Source organism: Lemur catta, chromosome 3 (assembly GCF_020740605.2).
Source record: "Lemur catta isolate mLemCat1 chromosome 3, mLemCat1.pri, whole genome shotgun sequence".
In the NCBI taxonomy this organism is placed as follows: Eukaryota; Metazoa; Chordata; class Mammalia; order Primates; family Lemuridae; genus Lemur; species Lemur catta.
Window position 1 is genome coordinate 10,412,293 of NC_059130.1, and position 19,999 is coordinate 10,432,291.

Genomic DNA, 19,999 nt, shown 5'->3' on the forward strand with positions numbered 1-19,999 from the left:
GCCTGTGTCTCTGTTTTTTGGATTAGTCATGTTGCAGTGATTGTTCATAATGATCCCTAATCATCAGGGAAATGTAGAAGTACCTTTAGAATATGTTTAATAAATCAGAGATGGGCCATATTTTTAAATGAAAAAATGATTATAAGTTTCTATAAAGGTTAATTTGAGGGATTAGGAATAATTCATTAATGGTAGTTGTTTCTAACTGGGGTTCCATGGGTTTGTTTCAGGGTGTCCATGAACTTTTAAAACTTTTGCAAAATTGTGTATAAGTGTATATCCCTTTTCCATGGTGAAAGGGAGACTCTATAGCTTTCATCAGATTCCCAAAGAAAGATAAGCCAAAAAAATCTTATAAGAATACTTCAAGGCTGGATCTGGTGGTTCACCCCTATAATCCTAGCACTCTGGGAGGCTGAGGCAGGAGGATCACCTGAGGTCAGGAGTTTGAGACCCCATCTCTACTAAAAATAGAAAAGATTAGCCAGGCATGGTGGTGTGTACCTGTAGTCCCAGCTACTCAGGAGGCTGAGGCAGAAGGATCACTTGAGCCCAGGAGTTGGAGGTTGCTGTGAGCTAGGCTGACGCCACTGCACTCTAGCCCGGACGACAGAGCAAGACTCCCTCAAAAAAAAAAAAAACAAACTTCAAGCCAGAGAAGTGTGTTAATTTTAAATGTAGGGATGGGATAGTGATTCTTGGCATACAAAACAGGTTACCTGTTGTAATTATCAGTTGTGATTGAATTTAGATATGTGACAAATCTGGAAGCTTCTTAGAACTGTCCAAAAAATTTCAACAAATTGAGTTTAATGATCTAATTGGCTTTTATTATCGATTCATGAAACAGGAAGCATCCCATCTATGAAATAGAAATTCACTCCCCAAGCTGAGCATAGGGGTGGGGTTTATAGGCAGAAAAAGGCAGAAGAAAGCAGAAGCAAGGAACAAAAAGTAAATTGGTTTTTTTCACAATTAGTATACTTGTATGGGGTAAAGCAGAGGGGACGTCCATGTGCCAGCTCAGGTTGACTGGGCCCCTTCTGCCTGGTTACCATAAATCTTCCGGTTCTTTTTGGAAAACTGGCCCATTTTAAAGTTCAGTTTGATTACACGGCACCTAGCACAAGTGACTCCGTTCTCGTTTGGTCTGGCCTGTTGGGGTTTAATGCAGGAGTTCTGTCCCAAAAATGGCCTCTCACTAATTTTATTTAATGGAACATACACAGTTTAAGCTCCCTTTTTTTCTCTTAGAATACTGCTGTGGGCCTTTGCTATCTTCTTTATAGCTTAAAGTAAATTTAGCCATAAAGTTTGCAGGCTGGCCTCTGCTTTATTATCTCTTCCAAGGTATCCTAACTAGTTTCCAAACCTCACAGTTAAAAATAGCCCATTCTTCAGCCAGCTAGACAAATAGTAGCTGCCTTAGTTGGCACAGAAATCTAAAATGGGAACGTATTCAACTTCCTCCACACCACTGAGCCAAACTCTAGGGGTTGGGAAACCATTTGTTGAATGTTTGGAGTCAATGGAGATAGGAGGCCTCAGGAAAGGGGGAAAGAGCTATTCTAATGATCTGCTCTGTCATTAAGGGGGTAATTGATCTTAAAGAAGCAAACCAAAAGCTTGCTCTGGAATTTTGTGTGAAATGTTACAAGTAAATCCCTGGTGCACAGTTTTAATGAATTGTCTTTTTCTAAAATTTTATTAATCTAGGGCTATCATTTTTGCATATTTTTTCTTGTCTTTTTTTTTCTTGCCTGAATATAAGTCTGGATAATCATTTTTGCATATTCTGATTTCAAGAGATCGTTAAACAGATAATTTGAATTTATAATAAAGCATATTCCAGCTGGGCACAGTGGCTCACGCCTGTAATTCTAGCACTCTGGGGAGGGCGAGGGGGGAGGATCACTTGAGGTCAGAAATTCAAGACCAGCCTGAGCAAGAGCAAGACCCCATCTCTATCAAAAGCAGAAAAAAATTAGCCAGGCATGGTGTTGTGTGCCTGTAGTCCCAGCTACTCAGGGGTTGAGGCAGGAGAATTGCTTGAGTGATTTTGAGGTTGTAGGGAGCTATGATGACACCACTGTACTCTACTTGGGGCAATGCAGTGAGATTCTCTCTCTCAAAAAATAAATAAATAAAACATACTGTAAGACTTCCATACAGTACAAAAAATAAAGGAAAAGTAAAAATTCCTTCCTCCCCCAACACTTCCAGTTTTATTTCTCAGAGGTTCCTTAAGACTTTTATGTATCTTTCTAGAAAATATGTATGCCCTTTAAAAAACATACACAAATGAGGTCATACTATATGTATATGTTGTTAGGCATCTTGTTTTTTTCACCAACTGTCTTTCAGATAATCCACCTCATTCTTTTCAGTGGCTGAAGAGTATTAATTATCATTTATGATTCATCATACAGGGTATTTAGATTAGTTCCCCTTGGAGTTGTTACCATTCAGTGGTCCAGGGGCCCTCCTTGTACATATGTCATGGCATATTGGGCGACTTAGCTATAAATTCCTAGTATAATTGCCCAACAAAAGGTAAGTGCTTTGGAATTTGATAGATATTGTCAAATAGCCTTCCAAAAAGGTTGCACTTCTACCAAGAGCATATGAGAGTACCTGTTTTTTTCCATCCTCACTGACAGAAGGTTTTTTCAAATTTTTAATTTTTTTCAGACTGATAGGTTAAGGGAAATCTCATTGTTTTGATTTATTATGAGTTAGGAAGAACATAGATTTAATTTAAAATAAATACATGTTGGTTGCTTTTGATTTTAAGAGTCAGAGGTCCTTTTTTTTTTTCATTTAAGTACTTTGTGTTACCCATTTTTTATGGTTTTGGTGTTTTCTCTAGAAAGTCATCTTCCTTTTTGTTACCCATATGTGTTGGTTCTTTTGATTTTAAGAATCAGAGGTCCTTTTCTTTTTTTGCTTTTTTTTCATTTAAGTACTTTGTGTTAGCCATTTCTTATGGTTTTGGTGTTTTCTCTAGAAAGTCATCTTCCTAAAGTGTGTAATAAGTAAAATAAATTTGGGGGGAAGATCAAGTTTTCTTTCCTCTTTTTTTTTCCTTTTAAACCTTGGTTGCCTTGGGTTGAACTAGTATTTCGGTCGATTTCTCCACTTCTGTGCTTTGGCAAGATCTTCCGCAATAGTTTTAATCATTTGACTAGTAGTTTCCTTCAAATTGGTTGCTGTCTTTAGGGCATGATCCAAAGCCAAGTTTGAAACCTATAGAGGAAAAGTCCACACATTTGAATGACATAAACTGACTACTGTTTCTGTTAATTGGGTTCTTTCATTATTAAACATTACAGGGTGGGATTTGTGGAGTCAACTGTTTTCCCCATAGTCTATTTCTGTTTTTGAGGGTTGGTTTCCTAGGAAACCAGCCTGAGATGGAATATATTTGTTAGGGAAAGGGATAGAAAAAGGACTAACATGTGACTGATGAGCATGAATCAGAGGGTGAGGTCAGCGACCTCCGGGGCTGTTTCCCTGCTGCAGAGAAAGGACAAAAGCTCTTGGGGGCCACCGAAGGGGACTTGGGGCCATAACCACTGAGAAGGGCACCCAGGGACACAGCACATACATGTGGAAAGGTTCGAAAGTGGCCTGGGGATTAGAGCGACTGCTGTGAAGGCAGGAAACGGCTGGCGACCCGAACCACAGTGTCGCTGGAGCAGGCCCCGGGGCCTTCCAGCCTGGGCCAGGGGAATCCTGGAGCGGAGGCACCACCCACAAATCACTTTCTTCAGGAAATTTCCCTTGGAACCGATTTAGGAATAATACAAACCATTGCTAAGACTGTATGGTTTTAGGTTAGTGCTGAGCGCAAAATTGTTTTCAGCGGAGCATTTTCTGAAGCCCCGATACTGTAATAACTTAAAAGCTGTCAGCTCTTTGGTCATCAAGAACAAACTGACGGGCTGAAAGGATTCTAGAGTGCTTTTCCCAAGTCCTCACCTCAGACTTTGTTTCTTCAGTGCTATCAAAGTCACATAAGGATTTCCTTCCAGAGATCCCGCAGGAGTGGAAATGGGGTGAGGGTGTTGCCGAGTCTGAGCTGTAAGTCACAAAAGCCTGAAGATTTTTCCTGGAAAGCAAGAGCACATTGATACTTGTGTAAAGCACCGCCGTCAAACACGCTGTCCTGTTCAGGTCGGCGCTGTGGTATGCGGGGGCGGGGTCGTGCACCCAATGCCTTTCGTAGCTGTCATGGTCCCCTGTGGCCGGCCACAGCCGAGCTTCAGAAGGTGGTTGTTGCCATGACCATGAGGGTCTTTCCTCCTGGAATTGTCTCCTTTTCCTTTGGTACAGAAAGAGGCAAGACTCCAAAGAGATTTTTTTTATTCAGTTTTCATTCTTCTAGGGTCATCCTTCTACCCTATATATTTATAAAACAAATACATAAAACTGCCAATTGCAGGCACCTTGGGTTGAGTTCATTCTAGCACCAGTGAGCTTATGCCCCAAGGAGGCAGGAGCAGTAGAAAAATTAAGGCAGCACCTCTTTAAGTAAGTGGGCTGCCCTTGACTACCACACTATAGTTAACGATTCCGTCTGAGGGAGGAGCCTAAGTCTGCACTAGGGTGATGAAGGGTGCAGGGCTGCTGTGTTGCTCAGGTTGGGCACTGCGTGGCTCTGGGCGGGGAGGGTTAGCCACGTAGTCTGTGAAGGGCACTGCCTGGAGTTACCCTTTGCACAACCATGAGTGGTGGCCCTAAGGGACACCACAAGAACCTGCCCGTCCATAGGTCTGTCATGGAACCACCCTCACATCTTCCCACAGCTAAGGTTTCCTCTGTTAAGCATGGCTTCTTTGGTACATGCGACACTTGTGAGCAATGTCATCTCCAGAAAGTCTCGCTTTAAATGCTTGTGACCTCAGAGCCTCCCCCGTCTTCCCTCTCCCCTGCCGCGTTAACAGTGGTTGGTTCTGCTGATTAGTTTAACTTATGGGCCCTATCCCCCAGCTGAGAGGTGATCCAGCGTCGGGGGCCCTAGCTGATGGCGAACTCTGGGCAGGGGCGGCAGCGTGGGGCAGTGGGAAGAGCATGGGCATCGGAGTCTTCTCTCTCCCCACGTCCAGTCAGTCTCCACCATCACCAGTATTACAGCCATCACTTGCCAAGTTGTGATCATGAGCTAGGCGGCATTCTGAGTGCTTCAGTGAGTTTGGCACTGTTATTCCCACTTTACAGGTGAGGAAACGGAGGCACAGAGAGGTCAAGTAACCTGTCCAAGGACACAGAACAGCGATGAAAACCCAAGAAGTCTCCAAAGGCCACCTTCCTAAACACTATACCACAGGAGTGGGTAGTGGGTTCAGACTGAGTGGGTCTGATTGTAGAGCCCGAACTATGACCCACTCTGCTGTGCTACTAGTTCTGCCTCTTGCATAGCTCCTGAATACACAGACTTCTCTCTCTCCACCTCTATCACCCTTAGACAAGCCACACTGTCTCACCGGGATTACTGCACTAGCCTCTTACTTGGCCTTTGTGCCCAACCTTGAGTCTTCTTACTCATTCCCCCTGCTTCAGTAGCTACAGCGATCTTTTAAAACACTAAAGAACTTCACTGGCTTCCATTGTTCCTCAGAGTCTGAAATCCTTCCTGGAGCTGGCAAGTCCCTGCCCATCCCGCCCGCCTTCCCTCTGCAGCCTCATCTTGCTCCACTGCCGCTCCCTCTTTTGGGTTCCAGCCACACCATTCCCGAACATGCCAAGGGCCTTCCCACGTCAGGAAGCTTTCTTAGACTGGAATGTTCTTCCCTCCTATCCCCACGTCCTCTCACAAGTTCATTCATAGTTATCCTTTGGAGCTCAGCTTCCCTGAACCCCCAAATTAGGTGACTAGCACCCTGTACGTCCTCTTCTTGGCACTTACAAAGACTGGCTCCTCTACCAAAAGTAAGCCCCATGAGGGCAGGGACAGTGGTTGCCTGTGTCACTGTGTCTGCAGCATCTAGCACAATGACCTTTTGGCACTCAAACATTTGTTGAATGAACAAATGAATGACTGAAGTATTAGACAGGCTTAGGTTTGAATCCTGGCTCTACTACTTATGACCTAGGTAATCTTGGGTAGGTAATTAACTATTAAGTGCATTGTATGCACCCAACCAATGATAGATGTTTTTGTTAGTAATAGTAAAATAATACTTACTTTCCTGGTGTGGGCTCACGTTCACCTTGAAAGGATTTTGAATTCACGGTTTGGGAACAGATCCATTTTGGTTTTGAATGAGCTGAAAAATGTTAGCTATGATTAAGTTCAGAGCATGAAAAAATGATCCCAGATGGTGTGTATGTGAGCATCATTTCCTGAACTTTTCTGCATGAAATATTTCATAAATTTTAATAAATAATAAAACTAGGTAACAGAAAACAAAGAACTTTCTATTAAGTATTTTGAGTTAAGAAAAAGAAATTAGATTTTTAAAAGTTGTTTTATTAGCAGATAAGAGACCAGGAGTTTAGGTCCCCTGGGCGCTGGCTGCCTGGGCATGATGTCAGACTTCTCTGGGCTCAACTGCTGTATCTGATAAATGGAGGGATAATACTAATAGCTTCCAAGAGATTGGACCAAATGGATTCCTGAAATCCTTTCCAACTTTAGGATTAAGTCAGAAACAAACAATTGTGTTACTAAGACAATTCCAGAATATAGAGACTAAACAGAAAAGAAGAAAAATGTGGGAAAGACAGGAAGAATGCCAGGGAAAGAAAAAGAGACACGTCAGTGGCCAAGAAATCTCCCTTCTCCCCTTCGCTTTCCCTCTTCCTTCCTTCTCTTTTCGGTCTTCTCCTCCTTCTCCCTCCAGGTCTGTTCCTTCACTGGTGTGAAGGGCTCAAGCACCCTCAGGAGGGTCCCCTGGGCAAGGGAAAGTGGGAGCGATTGTCCCTCAGATATGGACAGCAGGGCAGGAGCCAGAAAGTTCACATTTAGTCACGCTGACCACCCAGACTTGGGTCAAGATGAGCAGAGACACTAATGAGCTCAGTTTTAATTTTCTGGTAGTCTCCAGGTATACTTTTGAGTTTTATCAGAAAGACAGAAACAGAGTCAGAAAGGACCACAGGGTTATCTGGCCCAATGTACACATCTGCAGCATCGGGACAAAGAACATTGTCTGCCAGTCTGCGGACGGGGCTCTTGACCTCCTGCAACAGCCCACTCCATTTTCTGTCAGCCCCAACTGCTACAAGGGTCTTTTTTAAACATTGAGGAAAAGCTGCCTCCTTATCACTGCTACCCTTTTAGCCACTATATGTTCCTAATGGAGTTCAAGATCACATTTCAGAGGACTTGGTTGCATTCCTCATTCATATATTAGAGTGACAGGTCTCAAAGCTGTAGACCAAAGACAAAGGAGATAGTAAAGAAGTCGACCCTGTGGCTTCTGCAGTCTTAGTGACTGTCACTATGGGAGAATACATCCAATTGGAGGATTTGGCAGCTGGGGGTGGGAAGGGGAGGCACAGCTGAGGTTGTCAGTCGTGGGCACTGGTGACTGTGAAAGATCAGAAACGTTCTGGTTCCCTGTCCCAGAGTGGGGGGGGGGGGGAGGGAAGAGCTCTCAAGGTGTGAAGCAAAGGATGTGGCCCCGTCAGAGAACCAGGGATAGCTGTGGTTCAGTGACAAAACAGGGAGTGTTTCCCTCCCTCCTTTGTGTTCCCTTAGCCTACTTTGACCTAGCTTCCAGCACTTACACATTTTGCCTTGAACTTTTCTTATTTGGCTATAAGTTCCTTCCTCTCAGATTGTAAACTCCTTGAGAGGGAACAGCCTTGTCATTCGTCTTTATAAATAAATGTTTGTGAGATTTTAACTTTTTTTCAAAGGCAGGAAAATTGTGCAGTGGAAATTAGCCACATGTCTAAGGAGTGAAAAAAATAGTCTATTTCTCTACATGCTGACTTTCAGTGGGGATATATTTATAAAGCGTTAGCCACTCCTGAATAGGAACAATAATAGTGGTGATTATCCAGTGATTTCTTCGGGAAACATTTATGAGCGGTTACCAACTTGCACTGGTATAGCGCTTTGTCACTTTCAAAGTCCGTGGTCACTGGCCTTTCATGTTTCCCAGCCCCAGCCCACCCTCTCGCCATGCGGGTGTAGGGCTGGATTTGGCAGCGTCAGGCGGGTGCCGGAGACCTGGGCAGCAGGCTGGAGAGGCCAGGGCTCCCCAGATACCAGCAGTGGCCACTGTCACAGGGGTTCCCGTGCCTGGGAGGCTGGGTTGCTGATGGATGGGGTCCTGCAGGAGGTGCACTTACAAGGTGAAGAAGTTTTACTTTCATCTAAAGAGCGGGGCTGGACAAAGGCTCCCCTTTCGCTATGATTTAAGTAATTCTGTCCTGGAGTGTTGTATCTGTAATGAAATTCTAAAAAGAAAAGATTAAAAATACAATTCATTGCCTGGGAACAATGGCCGTCCCCTCTCACCTTTCTGAGGCCCCCGAGTGAGTCTCACCTTTAGGTGGTTCTTTACTGCAGACTCTTCTGGAGTTAGGGATCTTAGTGCCGCAGTCTTCACATTTGCTACCCTGCCATCCAGTTCCAGGATCAGAACAGAAGCTGTGTGCTGTATTAGAACCTGAAAAAGCCCAGTAACACAACGGACATGGAAGTCTTGATTATAGTCATAAAATGTGATGTGGAGAGTAGCGCTCTAACTGTGCAGGGCGTGTTTTAGGCACCAAAGTGTTCAGCTTCCCCGGCTGTTACCAAGAGGAGTTACCAGCATAGGGGTGACACTTGGGGTCCCCTTCTGACAACTGAGAGATGTTTTGGTAAGGAACAGTTCTGATATGAAAGTCTCAGGATGTGCTGAGCATATATAGGTGCTTAGATAAGGTCTGCGGAGTGAATGATCTATGAGAACTGGCCCACTGAACTATCAGATAATCTTGCCTTTTGTACTTGTTTTTCTAGATTTGCCCTGATACATCCACATTCTTTCTCTCAGACCCTGCTGTAGTCAAGACCTTGTGTTTTGTCAACCAGGCAACTGGAAAGATGGTTTTCCTCTGTGTGACATTCATATGCCTGTATAGGAACCTGCATCATGACTTTGCTCTCTTAGCCTCAGCGAAGCTAGTAGCAGAGCGCACGTGTGTCTGGTGCAGGTCTGGAACGTGTCCAGCAGGCTGTGGGCAGTGGGGCACTCCAGATAAGGCCAGAGCACAGGAGCCTGGGGCCAGGGGTGAGCGTGTTAGACCTGAGTGGCCAAGCAACATCCTAGCTGCAGGAGACATGCAGCCAGGGGACAAAGCCTCTTCCAGTGCTTCCTGCCTTGCTGCACTCATGAGCACATTCATTGTCAACGTTGTCTTTCAAAGTATGAATCACAAATGGAATGAGTCTGAAGCCTGGCTCTGCCACTTATTAGCTGTGATAGTTGAAAATATGTCCACAAATTCTTCAACACTGCCTTTAAAAGGTGGAACCTAATTCCTCTCTCCTTGCATGGGGGCTGGATTTAGTGACTCACTTCTAACAAGTAGAGTACAGTGGTAGTGATGGCGTATAACTTCTAAAACTAGGCTACAAAAGACATTGAAGCTTCCATCTTGGTATTCCTCTATCTCTTGGATCACTTGGTCTTGGGGAAACTGGCTGCTATGTCATAATGACACTCAGGCAGCCAACTGGAGAGGCCCACGTGGCCGGGAGCTGAGATCTGCCACCGGTCATGTGAGTGAGCCACCTTAGAAGCAGATCCTCCAGCCCCAGTCAAGCTTTCAGGTGACTGCAGCCCTGGCCAACATTTGACTGCACCTCACCAGAGACCCTGAACCTGACCCACCCAGCTAAGGTGCTCCCAATTTCCTGAGCCACAGAAACTGTGAGATAATAAATGTTGGTTGTTTGGGATTCAAGTAGACCTACCATTTGATCCAGCAATTCCATTATTGGGCATATACCCAGAAGAACAAAAGTCATTCTTTAACAAAGACACCTGTACCCGAATGTTTATAGCAGCACAATTCACAATCGCAAAGATGTGGAAACAACCCAAGTGCCCATCGATCCACGAATGGATTAGTAAACTGTGGTATATGTATACCATGGAGTACTACTCAGCTATAAGAAATAACGATGATACGACATCTCTTTGGTTCTCCTGGAGAGAGCTGGAACCCATTATACTAAGTGAAGTATCCAAAGAATGGATCAAGCATCACATGTACTCACCAGAAAACTGGTTTCCCTGATCATCACCTAAATGTACATCAGGGAAGGATACCAATTGGATATCAGACTGGGATGGGGGGGTGGGGGGAGGGGATGGGTGTATGCCTACATGACGAGTGCATTGCGCACCCTCTGGGGAATGGTCATGCTTGAGGGTGCAGACCCGGGGAGGTGGGGGGGGGGAGGGGATCGAGGTATGAATACATGGCGAGTGCCAGGCGCACTGTCTGGAGAGTGGGAGCGGACGCGCTTGGGACTCTGACTCGGGGGGATGGGCGGGACAGGGACAATGTATATGACCTGAACTTATGTACCCCCATGATGAGCTGAAATAAAAAAAAAAAAAAAATAAAAAAAAAAAAAAATAAATGTTGGTTGTTTGGAGCCATTAAATTCTGGGATACATCGTTACACAGCAATAGGTAGCTCTTTGGCCCTGGCAAGCCACTTAATTTCTCTGAGCCTCCATTTCCTTATCTATAACATAAAGATATTAATTGCTACCTTACAGAGATGTTGTGATAGTTAAATGATACACATTGTCCATATTAATATTTCAGAACCCTTTTCAACACTTCAAATTGAGGACCCTGAAGAGCTTTTATGTGGTTTTTATCTACCATATATCATAATATATACCATCTTTTATACTAAGGTGAAAATTTCCGCCTTCCATCAGCTGCAGATGGATTAGTAGAGAGGGATTGATGTATAAATTGCAAGTCATTTTTGCTTGTGCAGAATCATTCATATTTTCCCAAGACTGAATGGGCAGCTCAGAGGCTTTTCTTAGAATTTTAAACTGAGACATTAAAAAGCATTTTATTATGCCATTTAATAATACTAAATCTATTTCATGTTAACAAAATAACTTTTTTCTAAAATAAAAAAATATTAGAAGAATGGCATTGTTTCATATTTTGGCAAATATCTTGATTATCTGGCTTAATGGAAGTCGGCTGGATTCCACAGCTGCATCTCCATCAATCCTGGCAATATTATCCTTGCACAGATATACAGCTGGTAAAGGGAGGACCTTGTGGCCCCCTGAAGGGGTTTCAGGGAACCCCAGGGGCTCTCTGGCCACGTGTTGAAAATACCTACTTTGTTATAGCATCTGGTGTAATAAGTGTGAAAGTGAAACCTTTTATTATTATTTGGAAATATTTCATCTACAGAGAGGCCAGCACAGAACTGCATGTGCCAAAACAGAATGCTGAGCTGGGGCAGGCTGGGGGCAGCTGGCAGGATGAACGTGAGCTCTGGCCCCAGCCCCCTCATGCCCGAGCTGGGCAGATTACGCTCGGTGGTGATCTGCAAGCCCAGGAGCTGCCTGAGCAGGCAGGCCCCCAGCCACACCTCTTCCTCACCCAGGGCAGTTTCTCTGCTTAAACTATCTTTGGAGAAAAGATCTTAAGACTAAAAAATCATCGAATGCCACTCACTGCTACTCTCTGGGGCTCCTCCAGCTCTCACTTTCTTTGCTTCTATGAAATGCGTATGATCAAGTCAGCAGCAACTCTCCTGTGGCCGGTAGCCTTACCAGGTGCAGCTATGGGTCATGTGGGAAGGACAGGGACAGACAGACTGTAGGACCCTTGTGGCTGAGTCCATGGAGTCCTGCGAGTCCACCTAGAAACAGGTGTTGGCACTTCACCCTACTTGACCACATCTTATTCAAATCTATTCAATTATTAATTCTTTACATTGTGCCAAAAAAAAAAATACAACATGCAACACTCTAAAGGCAGTGCTCTTGGAGTGGCAGGTGGCAAGCTGGTACCCACCGTGAGCAGGCCTCACGGAGAGGGACCCTGAGCACTGAGCACCCACAGCCCCAGGCCCCTCAACTTACTGAGAGCTGGAACTGAGCCCGGTGCCTTTTCTTGAATGACAATTGAAAACCCTCCAAGGTTGGTCCTTCTGTGGCCTTTTTTCTCCATTTTTTGCTTCCTAAAAAAGGTGCATTAAGATCCCATAAATTTTTAGTGCACTTCTACTTGAGATAGGGCAGGTATCAGTAAAACTGAATTGTTAAATTTCATGTGTCGGAGCCTGGAACTAGGTAGGAGCAGTTGCAGTCCTCAGCAGAGGCCCCCATGCCTGGCTTGTTCCAAGCTTCCCCGTGAGAAACTGCACCCAGCACAGTTTGGCCCGATACCAATATGCACACAAGACATGAAAAATAAATGTTTTGTTCTGCAGACGATAATATCTAATCATCACACACAAAACAGAAATTTGAAGTATGGAATTATAAAATTTGGACTTTTCTTCATACATATGTCTCAAAATCAGTTCTTATCAAGGGAAGAAAACTATGCTATACCTCAGTACTGGGTCACGTAGCTTTGGCTCTATAAGTACAAGCTGAATGTAAATGTATGCAAAGTGGGTTTTGTCCGGTGTCTGCCCAGTTTTGTCTGATTGTTGAAAGAAGGGTGCATCCACATATGAAATACAAAGTCTGTGGGGCTGAAGGCTCCCGGAGCACGCGCAGTTCATTTTAGTCTTCCTTGTCTACGGCCACCAGGGGGCACGGGAAAGCAGCAAGTGCGATTGACATTTCTCAGAAGCCTTCCTGTGACCTGCCTGTAGCTTGGGCCTCCCTCCCCCGCTGAAATTCTAACTTCTCCAAAGGAACTCTAATTAATAACAGTTCTTAACAAAGCTCTTGCTCAGCCCCTGGGAAGCAGTAACAGCCCCCAGGGAAAGTTGCTCATTCTTAGTGCAGAGGGCACCGGCCCGACTATCCTTGCACCAGGAAGGCTGATTGCCCAGGGCTGGGGTATGAGCCTGTGGCCTCCTGGGGCAAATGCAGCAAATGCCCGCTCTGTGCTCATCCAGCTGTGCCTGGGCCTGCTGCCGGGGGTCCTGGGGTTGGAGCTGAGAAGCCAGGTCCTTTCCCTCCTCTTGGAAAAACATGCTCTCCCTCTGAGTCACATATCTTCTCACACCTCATTTTCTGTCTCCACCCTCCTCCTCTGGGGCATTTGAACGTCTGCTCTCCAAAGTGGGAAACTTGGATCTCACTCAAGTGGGTGCCGTCCAACACATGACTTTTTCTGTCTTTAAACTCCTTTGCGCGCTAAAATCTTCTGGCCAGACGTAATTCTACTGGAGAAAGACAGTTTTTCAACAAGACAAAGTAGCTAAAGTGTATTCTTAAATCCAGAATTTTGCATCAGAAATAACATAAAGGGATAAGCATTTTACGTTTTATGTGTGTATTATTTATCCACATGTATTAACAATTTACGCATATCCTGAGAATAGTATGTACATCAGCAAGCTTCATATAGAACACATCCCGTCAGAGAGATTTAATCTTCTAACAGAGGAAAAAGTATAGTCCTCCCTTAAATTAATAATTCCTCAGAAATTATGTAGTTTGCCAAGATTTCAATTCATAAGTCATGTATTAAATATATCTCCTCATCACTCCCCAGCAGTGGATTCACTGCTAGACCCGATCATCCACTGGGTTGTGCTTTTCTTTGCAGCTTCTCCATCATAAAAACTACATTTAGTCTGGAACATTGGTCCCTGTGTTGCTGCTTATGTAGTTCTGTAGGGTTGAGACTAGGAGTTTGGAAGAGAAATATTTAGTATCTTGATGCTAATCAAGATATTTTACAACTGTGAAAATATTTTTATTATACTTCATAAAACTTTTGAAGACTCTCAAATTAAACTTTAATTCATTCAATAAATAAAAATAGTAGGCCTGGGATGTCTCAGTGAGTAAGCTTCATTAGTGCCCCTTGTATTTAAAGGACAGCTCAAAGCTGATGACTGACATGGTGGTTTAAAGTAATGATCCACAACAAATGACACAAGGTAATTTTTAGCACAAACTCCCTGCTGTTTCTTTTTTTAGGGGCAGAAACTCAACAGAATGCTAAGTGCCCATCCTGTCACGGAATGCTTTCTAACAGGAAGCTTCGGCCTTTCAGACCCTGTCATCTGCTTCTATTAGAGTCCATTATGCACATTTATTAGTGGTTGCTCAACAGCTCCTCCCTCCTTGACTCTTGACCTTTGGAAGGTAAATTAGCCAAGGTTTGGCCCAAGTCCACAGTGAGCTTGGAGGTGGCGCCTCTCTTACCTAATACAAGCTTCTAATAAATGATTCTGAATCCACATGGGCTAACAGTTGATCTAATGAGCGTTTTGAAAACATTAAGGATTTCTCTTAAGGATTTTACAGGATGGACAGCTTGTTAGCTCTAGAAGATTTCATGCTTAGGAATGGGGAGACGTCAGCTCTGACAAGAGGGATGAGACTTGTTCCTGGGACTGGGGGGCACAGGTGGGACCCAACAAGGAAGACTTCTCATCATAAGGAGAGAGTAGTGACAGTGGGAGCTGGTATACAGTGGTGGATAATAATCCCCCATCTAGGCAATGTTCAAACAAAGCCTGTAGGACCACCCTCCACGTGCTGTGATTCCTGACCAGGGGTGCTTATGCTTATCAGAACCACCTGGGGAGGTTAAAAAGCTGTATTCCCACCCGGGCCACCCTTGGCGACACGGATACTGTAGGAGGGATGGAGGTGTGTGCATTATTTTTAAACCTCCCCTGGTGGTTTTGATATTCTCCCAGGTGAGAACCACTGCTAGAGGATTTGCGAGGTGGGAGAGAGGCTGGGCTGTGTGCCGAGCCCCGAGATCCGTGATTCTGTAACTCGGCCAGAGCCTTCGGTCAGGTGCCGCCCACTCGCCCGGGAGTGTTATCCTGGGACGGGCTCCTGCCCACCCTGGGGGTGTAGCAGCCGGAGCCCCCCCATTGCAGGAGCCAGCAGCAGAAGGCACAGCTCGGACCGGGGGCCGTCGTCTCTGCGTGTTCCTGCGTTCCCAAGGTGCCGCCCAGGCCCTCCTGCACCACAAAGCCCTCGCCGCCGTGGGTGTGACGGAGGATGTGACTCATCCCCCTGGCTGCGCGCGGCCCAGCACCCGCCTGAACTCGCCAAGCCTCTCTCACAGATGGGGAAACGGAGGCCAGCAGGACAGGAGGAAGAAAAGAGCCCGTGCTTAGTTCCAGTGTCTCTCTCGGTGGGGTCGGTGCCCCTAAGGCCCCGGCTTATGAAAGGCAGCTGCCACCCTGGCTTCCTGTTGCATCCTCTAAACAGATCTGAAAATCCGGTGTACAGATGAGAGAGTGCTTTCCCCTTTTTCCCCTTTCCCTTAGTTTCACATGAATCCAAGCTTCACCAGAGGATGAGCAGATTTAGGAAGATAATTTTTAAATCTATTCATCTGACCACTGGTTAGAGCTCTAAAAGCTTTTTCAAAGAAATGTGTTCAAATGTGAATTAAAATAGGTTAGGGACTGACTGGAGGCCTAAATGATTGTTTCTATGTCCCTTTTTAACACAAAACAATTACGCTACTGATCTGAAACCACCCACTGCGTATTTTTGACTATTATCTTACCGTCTATGTAAGCAGATAATAAATGTACTTTTTCCGTCATTATAAACAATGCTGGCAGAAGCATTATTTCACACATAAGCTTTCTCCACATTTTGAATTACTTCCTGAGGAAGCGACTGGGCCAAAGGTTACCAACGTGTTTGTGTGATGATACGTGTGGCCGAATTGCTTTCCACAAAAGCTGCACGGATTACACAGCCACCAACAATGTGGACGGCTCAGTGTGACCGCACCTGCCTCAGCAGCAGGCATTACCACTCGGAAATGTTTTTGTTAATTTAAGGTGGGGCTTGGCACCTCGTGTTAATTAGCATTTCCGCTGTGATTAAAGGAGATAAGCATTTTCCCATATGCATATTGATTGGTTGTATTTCCTACTTTTTAGTTCCTAGCCTTTGTCCATTAATTTTTTTGGAGTGTTTCAGCGTTTTCTTATTAATAAAAACAGCCATTTGTTGATTGTTCATTATGTGCCAGGAGCTTCTCATACAGCCTTATTCCATCCCACCTTCCTGGCACGTTGTCTCCGTTTTAATGATGAATAACCTGAGCCTGAGAGAATTTAAGCAACTTGGCAAGGCCCTGAGAGGGTGGGGATCCAGTGGCCCTGAGGTCCTTACGTGCGTGCAGCCTTTTGACTGAATCCCAATTTTACAGAACAAATCCTTTTATTAAAAGGGCTGCAGCAGAGAAAAATGAAGCCTTTGTTGCCTCCTTTAGTGCTTAAAAAAGAACAGTCTTGAAATCAGAAAGCTGCAGGTTCCCCATCCCTGACTGAGCTGGGATTTGAACCTCTACCCGTCTGACTTGTAGTTTGTGTCCTTAACCACAATTCTGCTCCTTTGTGCATTTGTCAGAGCACTTGATATAATAAAGATCTCAACACTGAACATTATTTGCTCTTAATATTTTCCCAGTTATCTGCCCTTTTTTTAACACATTGACTGCCACACTAGAAAAAAAATTTTTTTTACCCCTTGGGGCCATGGTGTTTTATTATGAAATTAGAATAAAAACTTGGAAAACAAAATGATCCTTTTCTAATTTAATGACAAATTTGTTATTTTTAGTTGTTTTCTGTGCGTGAGTTATATGCAACTTGAAAAATAGTTCTTAAGGGTAAAGGTAAAGAGAGATGTAAGTTACATATGCTTCAGGAGGCCCCAGGCTCAAAACTAGCGTGAGTTAAATACAACTCACATGGCAGTTAATTTGTTTAAAAAACTGTGGTTTCCGTTTTGCAAACGTAAGTTAAAATATGGATGTCATGGAAGAGGTGCAAATGGCCAAGAAACATATGAAAATAGGTTGGATTTCATAAATAGTCAAATGGATTAAAACCATGAGATGCCAGTTTTCACTTATCACTTTAGCAAAAGTTAGAAAAAATATGTGGGGTGGGCTCAGGTTGGAGACACCAGCGCTCGCAGACACTGCTGCGGGCCCACAAACCAGGCCACAGTTCTAGAGTCGGAGGCATCAGGATTTTCAGTATGTACCATTTGACCCATTAACTGCAATCCTAGGTTTTAATTCTAAGGAAATAAACAACTGTGGATAAAATTTTACGTGTAAAATGATGTTACCTGAAGCAGTGTTTATAATATCAAAGAACTGGAAAAAACTAAATGTCCATCAATATGAGATTGTTTAAATGAGTCAGGGTACATCCATATAATGAAATATGATGCAGTCATTAAAAATGAAGCTATAGGTTTATTCTAAATAATGTGGAGACATGCCCACAATACAATGTTAAATTAAAAAGCAGATCATAAAACAATACATACATACAGTAAGATCCCACTTTTGCAAAAATGTATATGCAGGGGGAAAAAACTGGAAGGATATACACTAAAATATTAGCAATGATTTTTCTTCTTTCTACTTTTCTCTGTTCTCTGATTTCTTTTGTAATAAGTATACATTGGTTTTATAATTTAAAAAATAGTTTTTTTTCCCCTCCATAACTGCCCTGTGTTTTCTTGTATCCCTGTTAAGCGTACAGGGTTACCCCTGCACTTGACATTTAGGGCAGATTTAAAGCAGTAGCAGAATGGAGGGAGGTGGGAGTTGGGAGACCTGGGCTATAATATTTTCTGTTCTTTGCCCCGGGCAAATCTCACCTTTCTAAGCTACTTCTCCTCTGCTAAGTCTTTCTAAACTGTAAAGCTCTGAACCAACAGAATTATATTACTGTTTACTGCTTATTGTACTGTTGCTATAATTTTAGACCCAGGGGTTTTTAATCCTAGTATTTCTAATTCATTCATAATGAATTAATCTCTAGACACTTGCAACTCAAAAAGTGTGGTCCCCAGACCTGAACCAGCAGCATTGGCATCACCTGGGAGCTTGTTAGAAATGCAAAATTGCAGGCTCACGCAGACCCACTGAATCAGCGTGTATTTTAACAAGACCCACAGGTGGTTCCTAGGCACGGTGGAGCTGGAGAAGCCCTGGTGTAGGTCCCGGTACCCCTGCCAGGTTTCTCCCCAGTGCTGAAAGTGTGGGAAACGTCGTAGCAACAGCAGCAGCCATCACCAGCACTAACACCCGGGGTGCCAGGCAGGAAAAAGCCAGGTGATCTTGATTACGCTGATTTGCGAGTCCCAGTGAGCAGCACTGCTTATCCTTAACCAGCCAAGGCAACGGGCAGAGCTGAGCCAAGACCAGCTACAGGACGTCACCCTGGAGTCAGAAGCCAGCCCCGGGGCCGTTTGGTCTGGCCGGTCCCAGCCATCCCCACTCTGACGAGGTAACAAGTTAAAAAAAAAGTTTAAATTTTAGAATCATTTTTGAGCTACCTGGGAGTCTCACTTTTGAGGATCATTTGGCTTTTCTGGGCTTTTTCTAAGCTTTTCTTTCCTGACCATCTCTCCCTCAGTGACACCACCCTCCCATGTTAATTTACTTTTTGTCATATCCCATTACTTAATAGTCGTGACAGCTAACACCCAGGTAATGGGCTTGCTATGGAGCCAGGCCCTGTTTTGAGTACTCTACATGTGTTAACTCATTTAAACGTCATAAAAACCCTGTGAGGCAGGTATTATTATCCCCGTTTTACAGAGGAGGGCACTGAGGCACAGAGAGGTTCTGTAACTTTCTCAAGTTCACACAGCTGTTAATAGTAAGTGACAGAGCCAGTATTTGAACCCAGGTAGTCTGGCTTCAGAGTGATGCAGAATGTGTTATTATTTCCGGCACAGTACTTTTAATATTCTGTAATTATATGTTAATTTTATTAAGTGTATGTTTCACAGAACTGTAAGCATCTTGAGGGCAGGTGATTGGTCTGCCGTGTTTGTGTTGTATCCTCTACCTAGAAAAGTGCTTAGCATATAGCAATAAATGTTGCTGAATGGATGAATAATACCAGCAGCAGACCCTCTTTTCAGGGCTACTTAGAACAAAGTTATCATTTCACAACAATTCTTTAAGCTTGGGACAAAGTAAGGAAGAGGACGAGGCTGCCTTATAGCACCGGACGCCAATGCAGGGCCGGGACTAGCAGGGTAACAAGCTGTGAGCCTGGGGGACCGCTTGTGAGATTAGTTGTCACTGCCACAGTGGCTCAGGGCTTACCATACCGAGCATTCACTCTACACCGGGCATTCCGGAAGTTCAGGGTACAAAGATCAGCACAAAGACACGAGGCACAGCGCAAATTCTGCCTGAGGCAGAGCCTGGGTATCCGGGAACAAAAATGACCCGACTCTGAGGCTGGCTGTTGAATGAGGGAGATTTTGCCGAGCAGGTGTTTTGAGGGGGCAAACACACTGCTTTGGAAGGGCTGGCATTTATATAGTCTTCGTCATCTTGTCCTTAGCTCTGACAAAAACCTCATTCAAGTTTTGAATATCAGCCCCCAGTTGTGTCTTCAAGTACCGTCTGCAAGTGATGAGTCAATTTAAGGCAATTATTTAGGTGATTCAGCTCCCAGAATTTTAATTCCTGAGAATTCAGTTATCTGAAATATTCTGATTATTGAGGCTACAAAAGCAAAAAGTGTAGAAAGACAGTGGTGATTGATTTGCATTCTCAATCTTGCACATGCAGACAATCCAAAATAATTTAACTTGAGAGGAGGAAGATGCAGAAGTGGACTCATGGGAAATAATTATTTCACTGAGTGTGCTATTTACTGTTTAGAAGAGGGAGTACAAAACTATGAAAAAGAAAAATTATTTCTTCCAGGCATGATCCACAAAAATTTTGTTATTCATCTCGAAGAAATAGCCCTTCAGTGGTTTATCAGTTTAAACTATATTGTTACATTCTAACTAATCCTAAACTAATACAATGTTTAAAAAAAATGAACTAATAAAGGCTG

The 19,999-nt window shown here is 44.1% G+C and overlaps 1 protein-coding gene across 1 annotated transcript in view; it reads right to left on the reverse strand.

Moving 5' to 3' along the window:
• Positions 1-2,984: 2,984 nt before the first annotated feature.
• Positions 2,985-19,999, reverse strand: part of AKNAD1 (AKNA domain containing 1) — a 29,552-nt gene continuing 12,537 nt past the window's right edge. Inside the window, exons 6-13 of the mRNA XM_045546307.1 lie at positions 15,016-15,206; positions 12,081-12,179; positions 11,527-11,622; positions 8,502-8,624; positions 8,305-8,412; positions 6,188-6,269; positions 3,982-4,111; positions 2,985-3,246 (exon numbers count right to left, since the gene is read on the reverse strand). Of these exons, the coding sequence (XP_045402263.1) occupies positions 3,115-3,246; positions 3,982-4,111; positions 6,188-6,269; positions 8,305-8,412; positions 8,502-8,624; positions 11,527-11,622; positions 12,081-12,179; positions 15,016-15,206 (961 nt within the window). The 3' untranslated portion in view covers positions 2,985-3,114. The remainder of the gene's footprint in view (positions 3,247-3,981; positions 4,112-6,187; positions 6,270-8,304; positions 8,413-8,501; positions 8,625-11,526; positions 11,623-12,080; positions 12,180-15,015; positions 15,207-19,999) is intronic.